The sequence below is a fragment of the Ammospiza caudacuta genome, chromosome 6 (genome assembly GCF_027887145.1).
Source record: "Ammospiza caudacuta isolate bAmmCau1 chromosome 6, bAmmCau1.pri, whole genome shotgun sequence".
Lineage (NCBI taxonomy): Eukaryota > Metazoa > Chordata > Aves > Passeriformes > Passerellidae > Ammospiza > Ammospiza caudacuta.
This window is the reverse complement of record NC_080598.1, coordinates 11,680,247-11,692,099: the sequence shown is the minus strand read 5'-3', so window position 1 is coordinate 11,692,099 and position 11,853 is coordinate 11,680,247. Positions and strand designations below refer to the sequence as shown.

The 11,853-nt window shown below is 44.4% G+C and overlaps 1 protein-coding gene across 2 annotated transcripts; it reads left to right on the top strand.

Moving 5' to 3' along the window:
* Positions 1-3,378: 3,378 nt before the first annotated feature.
* CD59 (CD59 molecule (CD59 blood group)) lies at positions 3,379-9,995 on the top strand. Of its 2 annotated transcripts, none has more exons than XM_058806995.1 (4): positions 3,379-3,454; positions 5,654-5,731; positions 6,459-6,560; positions 8,417-9,995. In XM_058806995.1, the coding sequence occupies exons 2-4, from the start codon at positions 5,668-5,670 to the stop codon at positions 8,608-8,610; spliced, it is 360 nt and encodes a 119-aa protein (XP_058662978.1). In that variant the 5' UTR covers positions 3,379-3,454; positions 5,654-5,667; the 3' UTR covers positions 8,611-9,995. The 2 variants fall into 2 exon arrangements, with proteins under 2 accessions (XP_058662978.1, XP_058662979.1); XM_058806996.1 differs by lacking the exon at positions 3,379-3,454 and adding an exon at positions 3,766-3,908.
* Positions 9,996-11,853: the final 1,858 nt, after the last annotated feature.

Here is an 11,853-nt window from a genome sequence, read left to right as displayed (position 1 = left end):
CCAGAAACTAAACCAGCTTGTGTTGTCCCTCAAAACACTGAGTTGCTGGAATGCTTCCAAAACACGAGGATTTTTGAGGATTACCACACTATTAGCTGTGAGGGGTAAGAAATTTCCACAAGTTTGGCCAAGGATCAGTACAAGAAGGTTTTAGTGGAACTAGAACTTACTGCAGGGCTGTCAGTGCACTGTGTGTTTCCAGGCACAGATAAACCCTCATGGTTGGAGGCTGTTCTTGGGAAGTTTCCTCCCAGGATCTCGATGTTCCAGTGCAGTGGAATCAGCTCAAGGGCATGGGACTCTACACAATAATCACTGCTAACTCTTGGCAATTTCACACATTTTAGGGGAGTGGTTCTGAGCTGGAATTCTTGCTGTCTGTGGGAGAAGTCAAGGTCCAGGACAGTGCTGTGCTTTCAGCCCCTGAGCGCTGCCGTGCCAGGGTTTGAGGCCTCGGCTCTGGGCACAGCTGGTGGCAGAGGGGTCTGGAGTGAGGAGGCAGCCAGGCAGGGAATGGAGGGATTGCTGCTCCTGCCCTGAGCCCAGTGTGTGTGTGTAGCAGGCCAGAGGGTGTTGCTTTGCTTCAGGCAGCTATTTCAGAACAGGGTGTGTTGCCTGGAGCTGCCAGCGGTGCTGCAGCTCCTCATGATGTACATTTGAAGTGGGGCTGAAGCCAGGGGCTCCTCACCCCTCCCAAGAGGTATGAATCATGGAGTCAGTGTGAAATGGAAAACAAAGGAGTTGGTGATGTGTGGCAGCACTGCGGGACTGTGGGAATGTTCACTGAGCAGCAGGAGAGAGCGGAGTCGAGGTCCCCGTGCCACAGACAGCACCTCACTGCTCTGGGTGAGCACAGGTGTGGGGCAGGGTCACTCACTCCAGCTGCCCAACATGTCCTGTAGTCACTGGAATCACAGCAATGTCCTTCCCTTCAGCCACCCTCCTGCAGGCTCAGCTGAAGCTCTGCCACCTTCTCCTGGCTCACATCTGGCTCTAGTGCTTGGTTAGGACTTGACCTGGCCAGCTAAAACCAGCTTTGTTGAACACCCGTGGCTGAGCTTGTGGTGAAACCCTGCTACATCCAACACAAACATGTGCCTGCTCTGCTCCTTCTTCTGTCCCTATCCTGAAAGTCTCTTTATAATTGTTCTTTAGGATTCCTTCAACATTTTTGTGGGATTTTGCTGGCTGAATGGTTTCATGGAGGGCACCTTTGGCCATGATTTCTTTGCCATCACTGCATCACAGAGAGAAAAACAAGTGGTGTGCCAGCCAGTGAAATAGAAAAGCCTAACTGAGAGTTGCTGTGCAAGTTATTCTAGTGTTCTGGTGTTATTGTTTTTCTGTCATTGTTTAATTTCTCAAAAGTTATGCAAAGAATTTAAGGTGCAAAGTTCAGGTCAAGTTTGAAATACTGTTTAACTGTGATGATACAGATAAATGTGTGCTCTGTTGGAGGACTCTTGCCAGATTTTGGGGAAGGAAAACTGGTAAGTGTTCAGCAGTGGCTGAAGTTCCTTGATCCCAGTTCCTCAGCTAAGTGAATGAATATGGGTTTTTTTTCCTATCATATTAATTGAGGGGATTCTCATTTAATAAGCTGCATCAAATAATCCACAAGCATCTTACTCTTACATCTCTTTTTTATTTATGGCTTAAACAGAGGCAAAATCTTTTAGACAGAAAATAATATAGTGAGCTGACTGATAATCAACACACCAAGAGAATCTGATGTAAGTTCTGAGTGATTTAGGATTTGCTTTAGGTTTAGTAAATAAATAGACAGTTTAGGTGGGATAAAAATAAATCTAAGAATCCTTTTTAAATATAACTGGTAGTTTTACAGGTATTTCATATTGTCCTCAAGTCAGCACTGAACCTTTTTTTTTTTTTTCTAGATAGCATGCATTTAAGTATTAGTAAAATAATTTTTGGGTCCTCATTTCTATTGCTGTTCAATGCTTTCCTGGGTTGTGAATGTTTAAATCTAGATTCAGGTACCTGTGGAGCAGTGTGCCACTTTCCACTCCTGGTTTGTCCTTTGTGTGTTCTAAAACCCTTCACTGTTTTCATTTTTCTCTTAATTCATACCGTGAGGTATCTGGGGAGACCTTAGAGCACCTTCCGGTATCTCCAAGGGCCTCCAAGGAAGCTGGAGAGGGACCTTGGACAAGAGCCTGGGGTGACAGAGCAAAGGGAATGGACTTTAAGTGATGGGGTGGATTTAGATGGGATATTGGGGAGAAATTATTTCATCAGAGCATGGTGAGGCCCTGACACAAGTTTCCCAGAGAAGCTGTGGCCATCCTTGAAGTGCTCAAGGCCAGGTTGGATGGAGCTCGGAGCAACCTGGGATAGTGGAAGGTGTCCCTGCTGTGAAAAATGCCAATCACTTGTTTTTAAAATGTCAAAAGTTAATAGTAATAAAATGGTTACAAAAATAGTAGTAAAATTAGAATAATAAAAATTTGGACAATAAGGTTTTGGGACAATACGAAACAATAAAAACAAAGAGTTATGGGCAGTCCAGGTACCTCTTTCAAAATAAGCCCAAAAAAGGACCCCCGTAAACAGAGGATTAACCCTTAAAAGCAACAGCCTGTTGCATGTTCATACATCTCATACATGGTGCATAAATTCCATTCAAACACAGGATTCTGTCTGGTCAGTGTCAAGGTCTTCCTCTTAATCCTGAGAGCTGAGCGAGGCAGGAAGAAGTTCGTTTCTTCTGATAATGGAGCAATAAATTCTCTTTCTCTGAAAGATTTGTGTCCTGTGGCTGCTATCTGTTGCAAGTACCTCATTCCCCTCTTAAAAATATATCCCATCTATATAGTTTCTATTTTAACATTGTTATAACCTAAAACTATATTTAACACACTACTTAAAGGAATTAATACGGTGTTACTTTCTAACACAACACATATAATATTCATTTTAATATTTGCGAAAAGCCAATCATAAAATACGTGTTTCTCCCAGCTATAAAACTACATTTACCATACTAATATTAATTTTAATATTTACAAAAAGCCAATCATAAAATACACATTTTTCACAATTACAAAACTACCTTTTAAGAGTATGGTAAATGTTTAAAGGACACTACTCAATACACCATAATACATATAGTAAATATCTGCGTAGAGCCATGTAACATGCACTTTTCACGCCTGCCCATGGCAGGAACGAATGGTCCTGAAGTTCCCTTCCAACCCCAAAGCGGCGATGGCCACATGACGCGTGAGGGAGGGTGGCACAAGCGTTCCTGGACCCCTTCCCGGCCGAGACCACCCTGCCGCCGCTCGGCCCTCGGGAGCGCTTCTCCCGCCTCGGCTCCCTCCGCGGCTCCCGCCCCGCCCCGGAGGCGGCACCGCCGGGAGAGCAGCGCCGGCTGAGGCAGCCTCGCTCCGCATCGCCGCTCGCCGCGCACGGCAGGATTTGCCCGCGGAAGGTGAGCGGCACCAGCGCGGAGCAGCGGCGGCAGCGCCGGGAGCCCGGCGAGGCCAAGCGGTGGCGGCGGGGGGAGCGCGCAGGTCCCGCTGCGGCGGAGAGCAGGGGCAGAGAGCGGGAGAGCGGCGGCGTTTCCCGGGAGCAGCGGGGGGCGGTGGGGTGGGAGTGTGTGCCCGGCCCGGGGCAGGTGGGCTCGGGCCGGGGCCGTGCCCTGAGTCACTGCGGGCGGCCGCACCGCACTGCGCTGCGCTGCGCTGCGGGGCCGAGGCACGGAGCGGCCGCGCTGGGCGGTGGAACGCGGCCAGGAGGCACCGGCACCGGTACCGGCACGGGCTGAGCCGCTCCCCGCGGGGATGCCGCTCCTGGTCCACTTCCCCCTGCCCTCTCCCCTTTCCCCCCACGCTGGCATCGGCGGTGACAGCAGCAGCGGGTCTTGTCCGCCTGCCTCCTCCCAGGTGGGACTGCAGAGAAATTCTGTTTCACTACCGGGCACTGAGCCTTCCACGCTGTGACAGTTGCTGTTTCCTGTCATTGAGATGGGCCGGGTGATACGAATAATTTAGAAAATTCAGTTTAGGAGGCGTTTTCTTCTTTAATTTCTTCTAAGCCACATTGTGAATTGCTGTTTTTAGATATAGTATTTGCTTTTCAAAGGTTGGAATTTCCTGATTACACATTTCTGAAAACACACAACAATTATTTTCCCAGAAACAGATGCATTGAATTACTGATCTTTTGCTGGCTCTGATGATTTTTATTCATCTGCCTTATATTTATGCTGGTCATGACTTGGTGTTGCTAAAAGGCAAAGCTGTTTTTGTCTGCTGACACATGGGTGACTGAGGACTCCTGGAAGATGGAGAGATTCCCAGGGCGGTTCTGTTTGCTGTCCAGAAGGGCTCTTGCTGTAACTACCAGACTGAACAGAGTTGCTGTAGATCTCCATCACTGTGGAACAACCCTCTGGCTTTGAAAGGCTTCTTGCAAAGTTGTTTAGCCCAGAAAATAAGCTCATCTTGCACATTATGGTTTTGTTTTTTATAGTTTCCCCTCTGCTCAACAGTAAGTCATATAGAGGGGAGAAAAAAGAGAGCAGGTTGTGGTTTTTTTTTTTAGTAATTGAATGAGTTTTCTTAAGGTTCTTTTGGATAGGTTTGAGTTTTTTGTTTGATGAGTTTTGGGATTTTTTGTCAGTAGAAAAATTAGCTAAACTTAAGGTTGAGAAGTGTTTAAATATATTTTTTGCTGTGAACCCATTTTGTCAAGTCCACAATCAGTGTCCTGGGAGGAAAAAGCTCCATCCTAAAATGGTTAAGGTCTGCCATGTTAAAATCTTACAGTTGCAGGCAGAATTAAGAGCAGTGACAGTTTTACTACCATTTTATTGGATGTAAAACTTGTTATCTGAATACCTTTAATATTTTGGAACTTTGAATGCCACTTGGGCTTTAAAGACAAACACAAATCATGTCCTTCGAGCACAAGTGAGGTCCCTCTCTCCCTGCTGTGTCCGCTTGATGCCTCCTCAAAACATCCCCCCCTGCAGTAGCAGAGGTTTTTCAGCAGGAGCTGTGATTGTAGTGCAGAGCCTGTGTGCAGAAATCAGTCTGAGAACTCCTGCTTTGGAGCTGCCTATGTTAAAAAAATTCCTGACCTTCCCATCTCGCTGCTGCCTACAGATTGCAGCAGCCATGGAGACCTGAGCCACTGCTGCAGGCACTTGCTGAGTTACTGCCTGTGTCAGTCCCTCAGTGAGAGGGAGAAATTTTGGGAGAGGAGAGGCAAAAGCTTCTGCAGAGCAGCCAAACCTCTTGCAACCCCGTGAGAGAGGAGAAAGGAGAGCAGTCTGGCTCCAGGGTTACCGGGGAATTGCTAAAAGAGAAAAAGCATTTGAGACCTTTCTTTTTGTTAGGTGCATTTGTAGCTGTGAGAAGTTGGGAGGCCTGTTGAATGGTGTAATCAGAGAGGAGACCCATCTGAGCCTGTCAGGGCTCAAATGTCAGTTCTGAGAATAAAAATCCTGTTCTCAGAATAAAAATCCTCTCTTGGAAAGTGCAGTTATTTTTCTCTCTTGTGTTTCCCTGTTTTTCCTGGACTGTGCTTTCAGTTTTATACTGAAACGAATCTTGAAACCTTAGTTCATCACCGGGCACTTTGCTTTTAAATAGAATAAACTTCTATTACCTCTTTATGCCCTCAGATTAGGGAAGAAGCATGACCAAGATGAACTGCATCCTGCTGACCACCTGCATTGTTCTGATTGCTTTTTGTGGCTCTGGTGAGTAGAAGAGAGGGACTTAGTGGTTTAATGTTATGGCAGAGGCTGAGAAAATCCTGGAAAAAAAATGCCAGAGGGAGGAAAAACAGTGAGAAAGGCCTGGATTAGTTAATACCACTGTGGGGAATGTCAGTAACCATCGAAGCAGGGCTCAGTTTCTGTTCTGATTGTCTTGGGTCAAAACAATCAGAACAGGAGATTCTCAGGAGAGAGAATCAGGGGTAGGATGTGGTGCTGCTTAACACAACAGAAAACTGGTGTTTTGCTGCTGGAAAATGGGATTCCTCTTGTGTGAATTGGAAACTAGTGTGTAGTATGAGAGGGAAAGGAAATGGATTTTAAAAAATTGATAGAAAAAGACTCAGCTGCAAGTATCTGTCATTGCCTGGAAAAGGCAGTCTTCAAGAGCAGATAAAAGGAGCAAATGAACATCTTGTTCTGCAGGCATATAATGGTGTTTTTAAAAGTGACATAAATACATGCTTCAAAATGTGCTTATCAAAATTGCCAGCCTCAATTGGTGCTCTGACATAAGCTTGTCAATTTTAACTGAAGTCTTGAGTTTAACAATTTTAGCTGAAGTCTTAAGCTTAATAACCAGGCATATGCTTAGTGACAATTAGATGCAGATAAGTGATTCTTCTTTTTTTTTTTTTCTTTTCCTTTTTAATGCTGCTGCTGTCTCAGTAGTTTAATACTCAGTGAAGATAAACCCTTGTTGTCTTAGGTTCTGCCTTAAGATGTTACCACTGTGACAACAGCCCTACCCTGTGCAGGACCAACAGCACCTGCTTAGCGACTGAAGACACTTGCTTGCAGTTAAAATTTGGTATGTACAGTGTCCCACAGACCTAAAATAAACCAACTTGGATCAGCTTTCATTGCCTGGACACCTCTAATCTGGCCCTAGCATGCATATCTCAGCCACACTCAAAAGGAACTTGCAAATACTCTTGAAGGTCATGCTTATATCCAAGCAATAATGTAATGATTTAGATATGAGTTGTAGCTATACGTCCAGATTAAAAAAAAAAAGCAAGCAAACAAAAACCCACACAAGGGAGCTGGAAAAAAATAAAGACAGCATTGAGTTTCAAATACAAACTGTTAGTCTATGAAAACAGGTAAAGGATGTGTAGCCCACAAAATAAAGCTGCAGATGAATGGCTCAGTTGTTTATGAATTGACACTATTAAAATAAATTCTCTTTTCCTGAGAGTGAAGTGATTTGTGTCTGAGGATGGACATCTTTAACTAGATCAGGTTGCTCAGAGTCTGGCCTTGAATGTTTCCAGGGATGGGACATCCACCACCCCCCTTGGCAGCCTGTGCCAGTGTTTTACCACCCTTATATCTGTCTACTCTTCCAGCTCTGTCTTCTGCACATGCTTCACTGAGAGCCCTGCCAAGTGCTGGCTCAGGCTGTCAGGGCACTGCTGGAGTCCCCATCCCTGGAGGGATTTAAAGGCCATGTGGATGTGGCACCTGGGGACATGGGTTAGTGGAGGGCTTGGCAGTGCTGGGTTAAAGATTGATACTCTCAGAGGTCTTGTTCAGCCCAGATGGTTCTGTGAATGCAAGCTGAGCTGGCTGGTGATGCCAGGTATCACTCAGGATCCACCCTGTATTTCCCAGTGGGTAAATTGGATACACACTGCTAAATTTCTAGTGAAAGCAAATTTGGACACTGTGGAGAGATTTATTAATAATTAGTTAGCTGAAAAAGGCCATACTGACATAATGCCGCTGGTCAAGCTGAGAGAGGGAAGTCAGCAGTCAGTAAGCTGAAAGGAGAAGTCAGCAGTCAGTGACCAATGACAGGCAAGGACAGAATGCCCTTGCTGCAACATGAAGATAGGGAAGAGAGATTCTCCCTGAGAATATGTAGAAAGTATCAAAAGTAGAACCATAAGAATGCAGAAGTAAGCGTAGTTGCTGATATGTAACTAACCAATCCTGAGCTCAACTTTTGCAATATGTATGAAGCTCATTATAAACTATATTTAACCTGTTGTACTGATCAATAAAATTAGGCCTGTGATGATCTAATTAATGTCCTGGTCTCCTTCCGTTGACAGGACACTTCTAAGCACTTGAACTTAAAAAAGGAAGTGCATGGCTGTGGCACAAACAAAACCATAGGGCTGATGCTGGGGGCACAAATGGCCCATGAACTGCAAGACACAAGACTTCACAAAAAGTGTCTCTTCTGGGGGGGGGGCGGGTGAGAGGCCAAGCCCAGTGATCTGTCCCTGAAATTTCACATCAAATTCTCATTTCCAGTCTGCTACGAAATTGGAGGTACATTTTGTACCTTATTAGCCACTGCTGTGCAGAGTGCTGTGGGTGGGACTGTGGTCAGACCTTGCACTCTTTGCACAGAATATTTCTTGCTAGGAGGTTTGTGCTGGATCTGTGCAGCATTTCTGGGTGTGGAGTCACAGAACCAGACCATGCAGCTTCTGCCTCCCTCCACTGCCCCCTGATGCCATGGCAACACAGAGCACAAGGCCTCCATCCAATTTCTGTGTTTACACCATGGCCCCTGACACAGATTGAGCTTTGCCTTCTCCTCACAGTTTCATTCCCTAACAGTGGCAGTCGAAGCACTGCTTCTCTCTCAGTACCAAAAACGGTGTTACTGTCAATGCTCTCTTAATCTGTTTAATTTTTTTTGTTCCATAGGTAAATTGAGAACTTTCTCCTGCTGGAAGACATCCCAGTGCAATGTGAATGAAATTGCTGATTCCTTCCTGTTGGATAATTTTGAATTCTTTTGCTGCCAACACGACCTGTGCAATGAGAGTGCAATTACTGGGGTTAACAAAGCAGCCTTCAGTATTGCTTCTGTAATGGCCATGTTATGGATGCTCCTGTAATAATCCTGATTTGTAAACTGTTCTTTCAAGATGAAGTTACACAAAACCATTAACTCTTTTCTATATAGCATATTTTCAGCTCCAGTCCATAGGCAGAAATATTCCTGTGTAATTTTGTTTCTCAAGGTTCTGTCTGTTCTGTTCTGTGTGCTGTTACCACTTAGTGGGTGTTTTAATCTGTCCCCCTGCTCATGGGGAATATCAGCTCTAGGGAAGTCATGTTACCTTGTGGAGAGCCTGGGCAAACTCCGGTGGGTGATGTGAAGGAGAAGGAACACTACAGCTTTTCTGCTGGAAACTGTCATTTTTTTCCTGTCCCATAAACTGTCATTATTTTTGGTTGGCATTTCTGTGGGTTTTGATTTGTTTTGCTTTGGATCCTCCTTGTCACAAACCAAGCAGTGGATTTGCCCTCAACACAAGAAGTGTTGGACCATAACTGTACCTTGCTGCAGTCTTTGTGATGAATATGGAAATATTCAGTTTCAAGTCATGTAAACACTTTGTTCCCATCACTGTACCTGTTTTTTTTGGTTTTTTTTTTCTACAAGCCAATGATATAACCTTGTCAAGTGCTGTTATTTTGGGAGAAGGCATCAACATTTCTTAAGCCAAAACCAAAATATTGCTGTAAGTGAGAAACACTTCTCTTTTTTTTAAAATATATACATATTTCTGTGAGCATGTAGACAACATGTGATAGCTTCTTTTTGGATTTTCCTCATACATTACCCATGCTTAGGATTTTAAGTGAGCATGTGCTTTGCATTGAGTATTTATTGGTATACTGAAAATCAATCATAAAATGCTGAGGAGTTGAAATGGCACATGTAGGTTACTTCCTCACCTAGTTAGCTTTTGGGTTTTGTTGAAAACAGTGACATGTAAACTTAACCCTTCAAGCTTCCACCTAAGATTATTAAAATCTTGCAGAACTTTCTTTCCATAAATGGCAATGCACAGTATAGGTGTGTATTTATATAGCATGAACAATACCTGCTCCATCTGTAGGTGTGAGAGGTCAAATCCTGAAATACTTATATTGCTCTGCTCCGTGGTGGAGACAGACCTTGGGACAGTGTCTGGTACCTGGGGACCCTCTCAGTCAGGTGGGATGCCAGATCTTCCTTTTTCTTCTTCTGGAGCTGCTGGCATATCCCTGCCAGAGTTGTGTCCATTGCCAATGGGATATCCTCTTCCTGAGGACCCTCACTTGTGCTCGTGACACCAGTGACAACAAGGGTGTTGTTCCAAATCCCTGATGTAATCCACAATGTACCTTTTGGTTGAGTTTATTGTAGCTATGAAAGTGTCCTGGGATCTCTCCCATCACTCTAAATACAGAAGTTGTCCTGTCTTTGATAAATAAAAATGTCAAAAAAGAAGAATGTGGAGTATGTGGTGATTTATTGGTATTTACAGCTGGGTAGGATTCCAGTTGTTTCCATGGGAGGTGCATCCATGCTTCCCATCAGAGACTCAGCAGGTTCCAAGCAGACTCTCCTTCCTTATTTTTATTTCCCACCTCATTAAAAACAGACACTGGAAGACAGCAATTTCTGCACAATGACTTTTTCCATTGCTGCAGCACCATTTGTCAAACTCAGGCTCATTTCTGGTGAAAAAGTATTAAAGCACTGACTCAGTATAAATTGGGGGAAGGTTTGCAGCAGAGAGGTATCTTTTGTTGGACAAGGTGATAGATTCCTTATGCTTAAATCATCCTGATGGCAGCATTTTTTCTCTATTATATTGTCAATGTCTCCTTTTTGATGGTACTTTTAAACTTGTTTCATTGCCGTATGGCCTGCATACATAAAATATTCTCCTTTTTTGTTAAGTGCAAAAAGAAGCTCTGTATTTTGTGAGTCTAATCTTCAAGCAATCATTTTTACTATTTCTTTTTTGATAGCCTTGAACACTTTGTCTAAATTATACTTCTTTGTTTCTCTTCTAGAGGCAGCCTAAGCAACAAGTTCTTGTGTTTTAAATGTGTTACTTTCTTTTTGTAAAGATCAACCAGAACGTGATTTAATTCCTGTAAGATTTGCATTTTCTGAGTCTGGCTGTGCTGACTGCTGAGCTCTCCTGCTGCTTATTGAACAGTGGCTGCTCCTTGAACTTTGGCATTTCTCCCCTGTTGCTGCTGTGTTATGCCCAGGTTTGCTGGCCAGTCCACAAAAAGGACCATTAAAACCAAGAGGGACGTGAAAACTTTGGCTCAAGTATTAAAATATTGAAATTTGTTCTACCAGGACTCCCAAGTCCTCTGCAAAGCTGTTTTCTGGGGTGATTCCCAGTTTTGGGGTGGGTGTCACAAAGTGGTGCCTGAAACCCAGGGACTCCTGGCTTTGGGCCTCCCTCCGTGGGAGCATCAGCCGGACACTGTGTGTGGTTCAGCTGTGTCCTCTAAGCCCCAGGATTACTCAGAATAACTCGGGTGAGCTGCTGTGCAGAGGTGTCTGTTGCCCCCTGCAGTGAGTGCTGGGTAACTTGTCACTGTTGTTAGAGTTTCTTTGGTTTTATTTTGCCATTATCTGAGTGGTTTGCTCTGTTCTGCATTAGTGGCATGACCAAAACTCTCTCCTTTGAATGTGCTTTTTGTGCCACTACACATCATTTATGTACTAATGATCATCTGATCATCCAAGAATACCCTTCCCTACATGTACTTCTCATAACCAGCAGTCTCTTTTTTGGGGGGCACACACAAGTTATATAGGAACAAGAAGGAGAAGGTAACAAATGGAAGCTTCAGCAGCAGGCAATTCATTCTTGTGGTCTGTTTTGAGCATGAATTCCTGCTCCAAGTCCTCACTGTGGTAACCAAGTGTCCTTTGCCTTGAACTTGGGCATGGAGAGAGCTTGGGAGCCTCCTGGTACTGGTAGGAATGTGGGGCTGATACACCTGGTTGAGAAGAATTTGGCTTTATCCTGTGTGAAATCCTTCTCTAGTTTTACCTTTCTCAAAATGACGTGGGATGTCCCCATGTTATTTCAGGATGCAGGAAATTGTGAAAAGAAGCAGATTCATGGGAAAAAACTGACAGGCAGAGCAAGCAGTTTTCTCCCACAGCTTTTTGGTGTGAGAGGAATGAGGAGGCTGACCAGTCAGCAGCTTTATTTCGTAAAAAGGAGTAGCTAAGATAACACAATAGTCCCAGCAGAGAGCTGCACATTAAGTACCTCACTGTTGCACTAACTGGGGCATCTGGATACTGCTGAAATATGAATATTAAATGC